The sequence below is a fragment of the Mycteria americana genome, chromosome 6, assembly GCF_035582795.1.
Source record: "Mycteria americana isolate JAX WOST 10 ecotype Jacksonville Zoo and Gardens chromosome 6, USCA_MyAme_1.0, whole genome shotgun sequence".
NCBI classification, from domain to species: Eukaryota; Metazoa; Chordata; class Aves; order Ciconiiformes; family Ciconiidae; genus Mycteria; species Mycteria americana.
In genome coordinates this window covers 6559101-6573769 of record NC_134370.1, presented here as the reverse complement: position 1 = coordinate 6573769, position 14669 = coordinate 6559101, and the positions used below count along the sequence as shown (strand labels likewise).

At 39.5% G+C, this 14669-nt stretch overlaps 1 protein-coding gene across 4 annotated transcripts in view; it reads left to right on the top strand.

Moving 5' to 3' along the window:
• Window positions 1-530: 530 nt before the first annotated feature.
• The window catches only part of WDR11 (WD repeat domain 11), a 47247-nt gene continuing 33108 nt past the window's right edge, over window positions 531-14669 (top strand). For 3 of the 4 annotated variants that reach the window (XM_075504429.1, XM_075504428.1, XM_075504427.1), the window contains exons 1-6: window positions 532-794; window positions 2281-2392; window positions 6812-6965; window positions 10639-10812; window positions 11961-12147; window positions 14087-14252. In XM_075504429.1, the coding sequence (XP_075360544.1) occupies window positions 709-794; window positions 2281-2392; window positions 6812-6965; window positions 10639-10812; window positions 11961-12147; window positions 14087-14252 (879 nt within the window). In that variant the 5' untranslated portion in view covers window positions 532-708. Of the gene's footprint in view, window positions 795-2280; window positions 2393-6811; window positions 6966-10638; window positions 10813-11960; window positions 12148-14086; window positions 14253-14669 lie in introns of all 4 variants that reach the window. The other variant, XM_075504430.1, reaches the window with a different exon arrangement.

Genomic DNA, 14669 nt, shown 5'->3' with positions numbered 1-14669 from the left:
TTTACGCTGCTATGAGGGATGGAGCAGCAACACAGCGGTTACTGCAACAGGGCTGTCACTGTTGCATTTTGCCATTTCACAGGTAACTTTGGAACAGAATGACTATGGTGAAAGAAATTCGCTAGATCCAGCAGTGGGTCCTGCAGCATGCGTGCACCCAGAGCTGCGACAGGGAGCCCTTTGCATGCTGAGGTGACTTCGGGTGCCCCAGTCTCAGACTGTCAGCAAGCACAAGTCTCCCTGGAGCTGTTCAGCCACGGCAGACGGGCCTCTGGCATCCCCACGCCGTGTTCTCCGTCCAGGCTGTGTGATTTAGAGCCAGCGAGGCAGAACCCGTGTCCCTAGGCCCGGGTGGCTGTTCTGGCGTCGCCCGGAGGCACCGTGGGGCGGGCTGGAAACCAGACGCCCCGGGCCGGTGCCTGAGACGGCGGGAGGCGGGCAGCCGCCGCGCTGAGGGGCCCGGCCCGGGGCAGCCCGGCCGCCGCGGCCCAGCGCAGGCCCTGCGAGCGGCGGCGGGCGTGGCCGGCCCCGGAACTGCCGTTCCCGAGCCGCGGGGCCCCGGCGGACCCCGGCGCCACGGACCGGCGGCACCGCCGAGGCGGCGCTTCCTGCGCGGCGGCGGCGGTGCTGGGCCGGGCTGCGGCGCGCTCGGCCACCGGCTCCCCGGCTCGGGCCGCCCCGCCGGGCTTGGCGCTCCCCGGCCTCGCCATGCAGCGCTTCACGGTGAACATCAAGCTGCCGGCGCGGACCCTGACGGGCGCCCTCAGCGCGCCGAACAGGGGGGCGGCGGACTGGTGAGGGGCCGGGCCGCGGGAGAGCGGGGGCGGACCCCCGGGTCGGGGAGGGGAGAGGGGCGGCTGAGGTGTCCCGGGCTTCTCCCCGCGGCGTCCCCCGGGCCGCCCCGTGGCTCCTTCGCCTCTCCCCCGCCGCGGGTTGAGCTTCGCGGCTCGGTGCCCGCTCAGGGCGCGGGCCGTCCGCCCCGCTGCCTGCCCGGGTCTGCCGCCGGCCGCTCTCCCCCAGCCAGGGGGGCCGCGCTTTTAACCGGGACGTTCGTACCACACGTCCAGGTGCCGAGGCTCAAGCAGCGGCGGCGGCTGCCGGGCGTGCAGTAAAGCGGTGGTAGCGATCCTTTTGGGGAGCCGGCTGTGCCCTCCTGCGAGGGAATCGTTATCAGCCGTCTTGGCCAAGGCGGTCACCGCAAACGCTCCGCTCCTTTTTTGTGACTGGAAATGGGCATGCTGTGCTGTTGTGTCCAAGGCGAGCCTCCCTCTGCTAGGCACTGTGCAAGCTGCTGACATCCCCGTCCTCTCCCCTTTCCTAGCTGGAGAGGCTGGCAGGGCGCAGGCGGGGAGCTCTGTGGAGTTGCTGCTGTCAGCTCGCAAGCAAGAGCAAAGCCATGGTCATAGAAGAGCACGGCCCAGTCCCTTCTGGCAGTGACATTTGCTTCTCTGGGCAGAGGGCTCGTTGGTGCAACAAACTGTAGAGATCAGAGCAGCTTCTTCTGGTTTCTATTTGTTATTTGTGGGGAGTTGATATACAAAGCCAGTACATATATTGGGTTTTGTACTCATTTTTCTGAGCAGAGACTTCACCCACCTGTGCTGAAAAGCAGTTAACCTAATACTGCTGAATCTTAGGGAGAGAAAATAAAATGAAGTAGCTGAACCAAGTAATTTTTGAAAACCGTGGCCTTTACGTTTGTCAGCTTGCAAAGCAGTGAACATTGAAGTTCTCTGAAGTTCTTAGTTTGAAACTTTGTTTTTCTCCTTTGACTTCCCATTTGCTTGGTGTTCACCGTAGCTTTATAATTGTCATCGGTGGCTGCATTAACCTCTCCTGAAGTCAGACAGGCCTCAGCAGATTTTCACTATTACTGTAATCATTGCTCACATGCTCCTTTTTTGTCTCAAAAAAAGGGATGCAATTAATTATATAATTGCAAATATATTGCTTACCTGTGTAAGCAGGTAATATATGTAAAATTTGGGAATGCTCTTCATGAATTCCTATGTGATGTCTTAAATTTACAGAAGATTTTTATAGATGGACAGAAAGAGGTGCTTTGCGGTGGCTTAGCATTCCATCAGCAAATCGTTCAACAGAGAGTGCAGCAATGGCATTTTATAATGCTTTTGAGCTTTATGTTATTAAATAGTTTCTACTGTTTGATGTTTGTGTCTAGTAGCGAGCACTCAACGTACAAAAAAAAAAGCTTCATTCTTGATGTGAAGTGCTTTTTGTTCTTTTTTGCTTGTTTGATGATGATGTATGCTTTTCTAGGGGCTGGCAAGGTTTGATTGCATATGGATGTCATTCTCTTGTGCTGATAGTTGATGCCAATACTGCTCAGACTTTACAGGTTTTGGAAAGACACAAAGCTAGTGTTGTCAAGGTGAGACGTACAAGTTTTAAGGTATATTACTTGATTCCGGTGTATATATTATTTTTCTAAATCACTGTAAATACTTGACATTATATTGCACTTGATTTTCACATAAAATCTATTTTGACATACTCGTATTTTACATGATCTCTTTTACAGCTAAATCAAACCATACATGCTGAAATTTGAGCTGAGGTCGATGGTATGCCTTTATAGAAGGCATAGAATATAAAGAAGGTATAGAATATATAGAAACATTTGGTAGTGTTATAGAACACAGACAGAAATATTTCTAAGAAAGCTCTTGACATGACAGACTTTCAAATGACATTACAAAATATCAAATGAATCTCTTTGTTGATGCCCTTCCTGATCTTTCCTGTTGTGGGGGTAGCCAGTGCACCTTTTGACTAGAAAGTTACTTTTAAGTTTTTACTTCTGTTCTTACCTACAGAAAAGGAACAATAGCAGACAAAACCGTACATTTATTTTAGTGATAAAAAAATGGCTAAAATTTAAGCTTAAGTGTAGGGTACTTGTACTTTCCTTTGAAGGTCCTTGACTTGAAATTGCAGAGAGTTTGACTTTGGGTCAAGTGTGGAACAGGATGTATTTCTTTGATACATCATTTCTTTGACTGTGGAGAATGACAGATTCAGTCAGGGTTTAGAGGAGTGTTTGGCTGGCAGATATAATGTTTGATACTCCTTAGCTCAAAAGCTATATGAGAAGGCAGTCAGTAATTTGTGAAGAAAAACAGATCTTTAGATAGGGGGATTTTGGTGGTTTTTGTACTAAAAGAAAAAGTTTGAATGTGCCTTCTGGAAATTGCACACTATTTTTCCCTATGTGTAATTTTCTTTAAATAGACCATCTTCATATAGATACACTAATACTATATCAGATATGGTCACTCTGGTCTATTAAAAGTAAACACAATTATTTTGCTTTTCGGTTTGATAATTTACTGACTTCTGAGCCATCATGTTCTGATGATGTCTTTCTGCATGCTAAAAGCTTCAATTTTTTGGTGAGTGGTTTTGAAATTTCAGTATATTCAGGAGTTACACAGGTGTTTCTGTATCTTTATATAGTGTAATGTATTTCTGTGCTACAGAGTCCAGTTGTATGCTTTTTTATAATAATAAATAAACCGTTCAGATCCTGGGTGAAAATATTGGGTTCGGCAAAACTGATACAGATCCATACAAGATCTTGGCCAAGAGCCATGCAGATAACGACATTGTAGCTTTTAAAAGTGGTTGTAAAGTTTAGGAATTAGTTTTGCTGGATTAGAGAGAATTTTGAAACTGACTGGCAATAAGGAAGGTGGAAGGGTTAGGTTTCAACATAGATACTTTATGTCATTCTTTGAGACTTGTGTGCTGTGACATGTTTAAAAATGATGCTAAAATGTCACAAAGGACCAAAACCCCATTCTTCCAGCATGTTTGTGTATGTGCCTAAATTTTTTACTGATTTTTGAGGATTGTCAGAGTTGTCCAAACATTGCTGTCAGCTTAGGGCTTGTGCTGCTGATATGAATAATATCTCTGGTGACAAATGTGAAGCAACTTACCTGACTCTAAATAAGGAGAGGTGGTTTCTCGGTTATCTCAGAGCAAAGGTGTACATGACAGCAACCACGGAGTGAGTGGCACTCTGTGAATCAATACCTTTGCTTGCCTTTTGGCACCTTGTTTGGGTAAGCATACCCTTAGCCTCAGTTGTTCTCAGGCCACCCTCTAAAATGAACAAATCAATTCCAATGTATACAGTTGTGTAAAAAATAGAAAATTTAAGCGGTATGGAGCTATAATGATGACTCTGCTTTAAAATTTCCACATAGCTTAGATAATAAGTTGTAGCAGAATTAGGTTTTGATCTGTGTTTTGATAGCATTTTAATGTGCTTCAGTTACATTCACTAGCTTTGAGAAGTAACATTATTTCAATAGGGAACCAAATGCTGAAGTCCAAATAATTTTTATATAATTTATAAGATAATTTTTCAAAACTGCTATCCAGTGCTTTATTACCAGAAACAGACTGTAAGAAAATGACTGATGAGGAGGAGGAATGAAGAGAAGTTCTGTTCTGCTTTAAGAAGTAGACATTATATGAGAAATTATTATGAGGCCATGACCATTGCAGACACCTTTATGTGCATTTCAAAGAAATTTTCTTCAATTCCTAACTGGCTTCTTTTTTTGTTTGTAAATGCTAAGAACATAAGTAAGCTGGAGGGGATCTGTAGGAAGTCTGCTGTGTATGTCTGACTTAAACTCTTTATAATAGAGGTTCACACCAGCAAACTCAGTCTACAGGGGATCTTCTCCCCCAAAACTCATGCTTCAGGTTTGAAAAATTTCAAAACATACCACTATCTGCAATAAAAAAGCAAAGAGAAAAGCAATTGTTTCATAATCCTTCTGCTGTCTGTTTAACTATTTTTCTTTAAATACTTCCTGGCCTTTGGCTGTCATAACTGTGTCTGGAATAGGTAATGGTTTCAGTGAAAATGGATCCATGTTACTTGTCCGTATGTCCATATGGTGTTTGTGGGATACTGATAACTTTGTACGAAGTGGATTATATCTGATTTTTTTTTTTTGTACCTTTACAAAGAGTACTTGAAAGAGTGCTTTTACAAAATAAAATGTAATTACAGGAACAATTTTTTGATTGAGAATTGAAATTTCATTTGTGTCTGTTCTGATATATTAATAAACAGTGATAATAAGGTTCTTTAAATCAGGTGACATAGATGGTGAAAATTAAAAAAAACCTTCACTTCTGGTTCCTGTTTCTGACCAATGCTGCTGTATTTTGAAGTCAGGGTACAGAGGCAGTGAGCAGTACAGTAAGGAAAGAATTTCTTTTAGCAGAGGGATCAGGTCATGTGTGAGGACTCTGTTGGAGCAGTGCGACTACAATGAGAGAAGAGGGCTTACGGTGTGAGAGAGCTGCATGAGCTCTGGTTGAGACTGATAGTGTTAAAGGTCTCCTTTTTGTTGTTCGTAACTTGGTGACAGCTCATCCCTTGGAAAATGATGTTTTCCAGACTTGGAATTTGCTTCAAAGTAATATATATTTAACTGAGGAAGAAATAGCTTTGCAGGTTTCTATAATTACTTTTTTTTAATAGCTACCTAGCTACATGCAGGTATCCTCATGGGTAATTTTTTTTGAGCAGCAAGGAATCAGGAATTGCAAAACTGGAATCTGCCAGTAGAGGAGACTCTCCTAAGAATTCTTTATTATTCTGATAGAAGCACACTTTGAGTTTGTAGCTAGAGTCCTTTGAAGATTGCTTGCTGTGCATGTGTAGTGGTTGTTTAATTTATTCAGCTACATCCTGATCACCCCTCTGAGAGGGGTAGCACAAAGGTGGCTACAGTGCCCTGAATGCTGTTATAAATCTAATCCATGTTGCAAAGTTAGTGGTGCCTAATGATAATTCTGTTTCTATTTTTTTAACGTCACACTTTCAACATCTGCAAGAAGTGTTGTGTTTGGCCTTACCCTTTCCCTGTCAGATACTGTGACAGCACACAGATAGCTAGCTACAGCGTCATTTTTGTAGTAGGTAAATTCCCATTAGCTTAGCATTAAGGTTTCTTTATTCTGTTATTGTCTTCAGTGTTTCGGGGGCAGAAGTTCACCTTTAAAGCAGATAGCAAAACAAGTCCATATTGAATAGATAAGGAAGGAGTCAGTGGTATCTCTTTATAATCTCCAGGGACTTGTAGACAGAATGTTTCAAATTTCGAGACACATATTTTTTGTAGGTATTGCCAACTTGCAAGCCTGTGCAGCTTGAAATCCCAAACCAGAAAGTGGTATGTGGAAATCAGTGGTAGCAACATGCTGAAAGGATGAAAAAGATAGCAAATGTCAGCAATAGCTTGGCATGAGACAACATATAGATGAAAGACTAACCTTCCTTCCTCCCCAATGCCATAATATACTTATATTTGACAGGTTAGGAAAATGACATGTTTTAGAATGTGTGTAACAGTTGGATGGTAAATTTTCAACCTTCGTTTGTTTGGAAATCAGTGGGTATAGGTTTGTAGATGCCCACAGAACCTTAAAAATTGTAATTTAGTTTCTTCTAAATATTTGAGTAAACTTTTTATATACATAGCATATATTTATGGATTGTTGTAGTTGGCTTCAGGAACAAGGATTGTTGACTTATGTAGTTTGAAACTACCAACCATGCAGCACAGTTGCAACATACCTTAAATTTGCACAACTGATGGTAGCTTAAAGGTATGCTTACACAGATGCTATTAACACTAACTATTACTATGCTTTTTTGTTGAGTTGTTTATTATTTGTTTATCAATCTGAAAAATATGAAGTATGGTGTCTTTGTTATATATGTTTGCCTCCTTTGACCAATTTTCATCTGTATCTTCAGGTTAAGTGGGCTAAAGAAAATTACCATCACAATATTGGCTCTCCATATTCTTTACGTTTAGCTTCTGCTGATGTTACTGGAAAAATAATTGTATGGGATGTGGCAACAGGAACAGCTCGTTGTGAAATACAAGAACATGCGAAACCAATTCAAGGTAACAATAGTGCATGATGTTTGTATGGAAGTTATTTTATGGAGCATTGTGTACAAATCCATCACCTAGGTTTTGCAAACTATGCTCAGTTCTGCCATTGAATTTTACTGTTGGGATTACTATGGGATTACTATTACTAGCCTTCTCTATGTTTGTCTACTCATTTTCTGTGTAAACTTAAGACTTGCTGTCTCCCAGAGGGATGCTGTGAGATTTAATTCATTATGGTAATATTTTCCAAGATCTTCTGAAAAAGTTACAATCTATTTTTATTTAAGTTATTGATTGAAATAATAGTCAAGTACATCTTCCTGCTTTTGAATTAGGGATGTAATGCAGTTTGCATTGCACCTGAGTGTTAATGTCAGCTATAGTGTTGTGGTACTTTAACAGTATTACGTTGCTGTAAGTTAAGAGTTTTGCTTGTGCACATATACTTTGACAATTATTTAGATAGTTCATTATATAGCTGCTTCTTATCAAATATACTAGCACAGTAACATACGCTTGCAACGTAACTGGAGAGAGGAGTGTTTTTTGAACATCTCTGCAGTTGTCTGATTCATAGGAGCAGGGAGGCTTTTCTATGCATAGATAGCAATATTAAGATGTGAGAAGTGAAATGGAGAAAGGACAAGATATGCAAATTTTAGCATAGAAGACAGTTGTAAGTAAGGTAGGTTTTGCATATAGTTGGAGTTAGCGGTAGGAAGTCTTGAAACTGAGTATGCCACACTTGAATTAGGTTTCAAGTGTAATTAAGTGGACATAAATGGTAAGGATTAACACAAACAGTCAAGAGAAAGAGGAAATTTTGAGACAGTATAAATAACTGGTTTTGGCTTTCATTTGAGAAGATAGTTTAGTGGTGGTATTTGCTGCTTTTGATTCTGTTCTGTGGGTGGTAGCCCAGTGCAGCTGGGAGGGGCTGAAAAATACCCAATAAACTCTACCGAACAGTTCTGGGCAGCTGGATGTTTGAAGATTCTTTATGCCATTATCAGAAAAAAAATCATGATCTTGTTCAGGGATTTTACATGTCTCTGGGGGAAGTAAAAAACAAAAGGAAAACGAACCAACCAACCAAACTCCCACAAAAAACCCCCAAACAAACAAACAAAAAAGCCTGGAGAAAAGGGCTATGCATTTATGATGTTGTAAGCTGTAGAAGATTTATGTTTGCTTGTGCTAGAGGCAGAAATATCTAGAAGCCTGGCATAGAGGTCAGTACTATCTTAATTGGTCTGATGAAGGATAGAGAATAGAAAACGTAGCCACTGGCCAGGTATAACACAATTAAGAGAATATATTGGAAAGGAATAATTAAGTGTCTTTTTCCTTGCTTCTTTTTGTGCTCATCTATTAGTAAGGTGTCATCCATCAAATGCTCCCTTTCGTTAGTTAGCAACTTGAACTTCATCAATGAAAAAGTTAAAGTAGTGGTTAGAACTCAAAAAAGGGAATCAAAAGATCTAGACTTCATTCCTTGTTGCATCACACACTCAATATAATTTTTACTATTGCTTTAATTGGTGCAGTTTCTAGGTGATAGTAGTACTCTCCTACTATTGTAAAACTTGTTTTTTTGGTTTTAATTACTTGTGGTAGCACTTTTCTGTCTATTGGAACCACTCCTAACAGAGCTGACCAGGAGCTGGCTGGAGCACTGGAATCTGGTTAGCTTTGTGGCTGCACTACTGTGGCTGGTCTGCTTCCAATACCTGACCTGATTCTGCAAGTGGACTGCTTCCAGCATCGGACCGCCTCTTTCAGAATTAGCTGGGAGGGATAACTCCCCAGTACAGCAGCGTCTCCACACTCTGCTGCATGTTCTGGGTTTCTGTTTATTGCTACTGCAGGCCATACCAGCAATATGTCTAGAAATTATTTCTGAAGTAAAATGTAGAACACTTTTTTCTTTTTCTTTTTTTTTTTTCCCCCTCCCAGAGAAACTACCATAATGAATTTCTAAGAATAATTTATAGTTTATTTGGACTATTTTAAGAACGTGATGAGGCTTATGTTATACCTGTCTTTTATTTTGAATTCTATTATATGAAAGCCCCCTTATGAAATTAAGTTGTTTCGTTTTTGTTATTATTCTGTTTTTATAAATCCTACGAAAGTAGATACAATATTGTAAGTCTGTAATTCTGATAGTGGGACACTGAAAATTTATTCTATTGACTGCAGTTAATTTTATTAGTTTTATTTCTTTTGCGTGTGTGTGTTATAAATTGCTTTTTATTTACTCCTGACACCAATTCACTGAATGTTTGGTGGAGTTCTGACCATGCCATTTGAAGATTTCTCCAGGTTTTCAGACCCAATGAAGGCTTTCCAATCTGCTGGCCAAGAAAAGAAGTTGATAAGCAACAGAATTAAAATTCTGTTCCGTCCTCAGTCCCTGATTTAATTCAGCAATAACCTCTAACAAAAGCAGCTTCTTTTCCTTTCCATCTGTTTCTGAGGCCCCTGGCTGTTTTTTACAAGCCTGTAGAAAATGGTGCAAATACAGAGATTGAGCACCAGAGTGATCTGCTGGTTCTCTGTGTGTTATCTGCAACAGCTTTGTAGGATAACAGCTGGAGCCTCACTGTTTCGATGAGGAGAAAAGTGGTGCTTCAGTGTAAGGCACTCTTCTTTATTTGATCCAAACTGTGCATTCACCTGGGAAGGAGTTAACTTACAGTGTAACTGATTAGGACACACATGGCTGCAGTTTTTTTTTTTCTCTGAAACCCAGTGAGAAGCACTTACCAGCTCTGAAAAAGCTGAATTGATAGAACAGAAGAATGGCTGAGGAAGCAAGTTTTTTCAACAACTTAGTATATATGAACATGCTGTAGAGAAGCTGTGACTTGGTGAGGTCATGCAGTGAGCGGTAGGAGCTGGACTGGGGGGACTTCATCTGTTGCCTGCCTGACCCATTTTATTGTCTAAAACACTGCCCCATGGAGCATGTAGGTAGCTCTAATACAGCTCCTTTCTAGTAACTGAGGTGGCTCTCTGTTCTTATTGACAGAAAACATAGTCTTTTGTGTCCATTTATCTTGAATGTTTAAATGATGCCCAGCTGTGATGACTGGCAGCCATACCTCTTCAGATTGACTTAGCATTTAAGTGCTGCACTTGTATTCTTGATTGTGTGTTACAGTCAGTTGCATTTTACTCTTAAACTTAAGACTCTGTTAAAAAGTGTTTGAAGTGAAGACATTTGTTTCCAGGTCCAATACTGATACCGTCTCAAATATTAATTTGGGATGGTGTATGGTTCATGGTGTCATCCCAAATATTAATTGGGATGTTGTATGGTTCTTCTCATTTTGACTCTGCAGTGGTTCTGTATAATACACTATGTTGTTTCGGGTAGGAATTCACTGGATGAAAAGATCTGACTTCTTCAGATTGGATGTGGGTTGTGTGCATGTGTGTGGACATGTGTATTGTTGCTTGTTAAAAACATAAACCCAGTGTATTGCTACTTGTTAAAAACATAAATTCAGGCTGTAAAAGGAACTTATTTTCTAGAATTGTGAAACAGAAACATCTTGTTACTAACAAGTCAGTATTCATTTCTTTAAAGATGAGGTATTACAGAAGAAAAATAGTTTTAAAATAGAATGAACTTTTTTTGAAAATTAATTTCACTGTTCCTTCTTTCCTTTGACAGACATGCAGTGGTTGTGGAATCAAGATGCTTCTAGAGATTTACTGCTTGCCGTTCATCCACCTAACTATATTGTACTGTGGAATGCAGACACAGGCACCAAACTTTGGAAGAAAAGTTATGCTGAAAATATTCTGTCTTTTTCATTTGACCCCTTTGATCCATCACACTTAGCTTGTAAGTTTGCATGTATAAAATAGTGTGACATGATTAAGGGTGACCAGGAAAAATGTTAAACTAAAATATTAATATTGAGATTAAAGTAATGTGTTGGAGAGAATAATGTCATTAATGCCAAGAAGAAGTCTCAAAACAAAGACAGGGGAGTCTTTGGTCAGTGTGGAATCTTCTAAAATAAGATGCCATTGTGTGAGGGGAGGGGAAAAGTAGGCATGAGTAGAGAAGTTAGAGATCTGAAAATAAATGTTTGAGACTTTATAAAGAAGGTGCAAAGCATGTAGATAGGGAGCTGGAGGCAGCCAAGTATAGAGAGCCCTATTAAACTGACATAAAAAGCTATGGGATGCTGAGGGAGAATCCAGTGAAATAAGTAGACCAAGAATAAATGGTATTTTCAACAGAAAGGACTTTTTTTAAAGGAATAGAGTGTGAGCATCAGTTTCAGAAGCAATTCAAATGTCAAGGCGGATGTAGTGCAGATTTATTGACATCTTAGCAGAAAGAAACTAAAAGAAATGAGAGTCACCATTTTATTCTTTAATTTAGCTCGATCACTCCTGATATAATGAGACAGTGCAGTTTCCAGGCTTTGTGGTTGTCTTTTTTTGTTTTTTTTTATCTGCCATACCATCCAACCTTAAAAAATAACTTTTTTTTTATAAACATGTAGTAAAATCTTAGCTACATCTTTACAGCTTAGCTGAATCTTTACGCTGCAACATAAATAATGTGAGTTAATGATTCTTTGAGCCATGCTCTGCATGAGAACAAAAACCAGTGATATAGCCAATGTGGGCAACCCTGCCTTCTATTTGCATTGTGAAGCTTAAAGAAAAATAGTTGATGAGAGAGAATAACTGTACTGAAGAAACAAGAAGTTTCTGCCAGTGATCCTCACAGTATTTTTTTAGTGTAGACTTAATTTTGAAAAATTGAGTTTTGTGGATACAATTAATTGTAATGGACCATCTGCAGCTCTCTCAGTAGAAGGTGCCTGTTGTCTAGAATTCAGTTTTCTACCTAATACAGTATTATTAAAGTTATTAGCATTTCTCCCCTCCAAAATTTCATTAAAATGGAACAAACACCACAATCAAACTGCAGATTGTATTTTGCTATTAAAAAAATTGTTTTTCTTTGTACAGTGCTCACCAGTGAAGGAATAGTGTTCATCTCCGACTTCTCTCCTTCCAAAGCTCCTGCCAGCTCAGGGAAGAAAGTTTACATCTCTAGTCCCCATTCCAGTCCTTCTCACAACAAGCTGGCTGCTGCTACGGGGGCCAAAAAGGCCCTTGATAAAGTAAAAATCTTAATCAGTAATGAAAAACCAAGGTAGGTTGCAAATATTTCTTCTCAGATAATGTTTTGTATATTTATAGATATATTAATGTCTATAAGATAATTAGTTTTAAAAAAGAAAATTCATTGGGGTAGGCAGATGGTTGGATGTCCTGTATGAGGACATTATGTAAGGATATAACATTGACAGTCATTCCTCCAGTTCTGTTCATAAAAACAGCCATATCATCCCAGCATGTTTTACATAAGTTAATGACATAATGTTCTCCCTTTGCTAACAGATTTTCATGCAGATGTAAATTCAGAAACATCTTTCTTGGGGAAAAAAAAATTATGAAAATGGGCTAACGTAATTAATTTCAATTGTGGAGTGAGAAGGGGTATAGTAAGAGAATAAAAATTCTGTAAGTACTAATACCTGAGAGGAGTTGTCATTCTGATGTTGTACATGATACTGCAGTAGGAGTCATTTTTTAAGTTAATAGTGTATAAATAAAATTAGAATTTATACATTTGTCTATTTTCTGACCTTTTAAAACTAAAGATGTTGCATTTTGAGATTTTTTTTTTTTTGTTAGAAATTCTCTAGACCACTTTCTTTTGTGTGGTGTAATTCTTTTTTTCCTTTTGTACTTTCTATTTGAGTAATAAAAGTATCTCTCGACCGTCTAGCGAATTTGAGAACAAACTAATCAGACTGTATTATAAGTTAGCACTTGACACCAAAATTTAGTGCAGATACGAAATTTATACTCTGAATAAGGTCTTTAAATTGCAAACCGGGGAGAAGACTTGATGATACTTCCTCTGGTAATCATTTAAGAAATTGTGATTTTTGTATGAAGTTAAAGGGCATGATCTTGTTATTTTGTGTTCTGTAAAGCCTAGTTTGTGCTGCATCGAACAGAACACCTGATTTGCAAATACTGAGACAGTACACATGCTGCTGCAGCCATATGTATGCTCTGTAGTAACAGCAAATCAACAAAGATACCATGTTTCTGCATTCTCCTGATTGCATTTTAAGTTGTATGTGAATATTGCTAAGGGTATGATAGTCTTCTCTTTTCTCCCTCCTTTTCCATCCAGAACACCCTAAGAGAGCAGAACGGGAAAAGGGGAGGAAAAAATTGTAGCAGCAGTGGTTTATCTGGTTTTATATTAGTTTAGGGAAACTTTGAGGGAAGAGGAGTGGGAGATTGTCAGGAAAGTGATTGCAGAGGAAAGGTGAATAATGCTCCGGAAGCAAGGAATGAGGCGCAAGAAGAGTGTAAGGGGGGTTTAGCGTGTGGTGGAATGAGGAAATTAAAACCAAACAAAACCCCTCAAAGGGATGATACATTACATCAGTTGAGACCTTCAAACCTGAGCACAGCGTGAGGATGTTTTTCTTCAATGTGACTTAAATACAGTTCATTGGATTGCGTGTACCTAATGAACCTCTTTACCTTGCAGCCAATCTCCTGTTAACAATCAACCAAATGATGAACGTTCCTGCTTTTTGCTACTTTCTTTGAGTTTGAAGACTGGTATTCTTGATAGGCTAGTTCTATTCATTTCAAAATGAAGTAATATGCATAATAATATAAAAATTGAAGTAAGCAGTATGTTTAAGGGTAATTTCCCGTGAATACCAGTAAATGTCAGGGCAGCTAGCACTGTTCATAATTGAATTGCTTTGTATTCGAGATGTGCAAGAATTACACTTGTTCCATTTGAATTACATATTATTTTTAAAATTACTCAATAATCTTATTTAGACAAAAGTCAACAGAGTGTGTGTCTTTTAAAGGTCAGTGATGCTTTGCACTGCTGTAGCAATTAAATGGAAATCTACAGTTCCCTAGTGATGAAAATAGGGAATACTTGAAAAAATGCGGCTGCAGGAAAATTTATAATGCTAATTTTATTTTTAACTTGAAGTATTTGTTGACAGTGAACTTGATTAAAGTTTATATCGGATGTTTTGCAGTGCTGAATCTGTAACACTCAACGATTGTCTTCAGTTGTCGTATTTGCCTTCCAAAAGAAACTACATGCTGTTATTGTATCCCAGAGAAATTTTGATTCTTGACTTGGAAGTGAATCAGACAGTGGGTGTGATTGCAATTGAAAGAACAGGTGTGCCTTTCCTACAGGTAATGAAAATTTGATTGGTTTCTATCATTGTAATAGTTTATTAAGATCATATGTAAGTTCATGACCCACTGATAGTTGTGTTTTGGTTAGTTCCAGAGGATGAAAAGAAGTTAGCTCACAAGGGGGAAAAATATCCTCTGAACCAAGCATTGTTTAATTTAGTTTTCTGAAGTCTGCAGCAAACCCACTTCATTTTGCTGCGTTACAAAAGTTACCAGTGTGGAAATAGTGCTGTGGAAAAAGGACATTTCGTTCCCTGGTGGTGAAGCTGCTTACACACAAGTTAATACTCGTTCTCTGAGCATCTGCCTTTGCTTAATTAGACAGCTAAGTCTAGTCAGAGGTCTTATTGAAGCATCTTTAGTCTCTTGGAATTAAGAATTCTGACACCAAAAAAGTGTGGTGGTTTTTTTTTT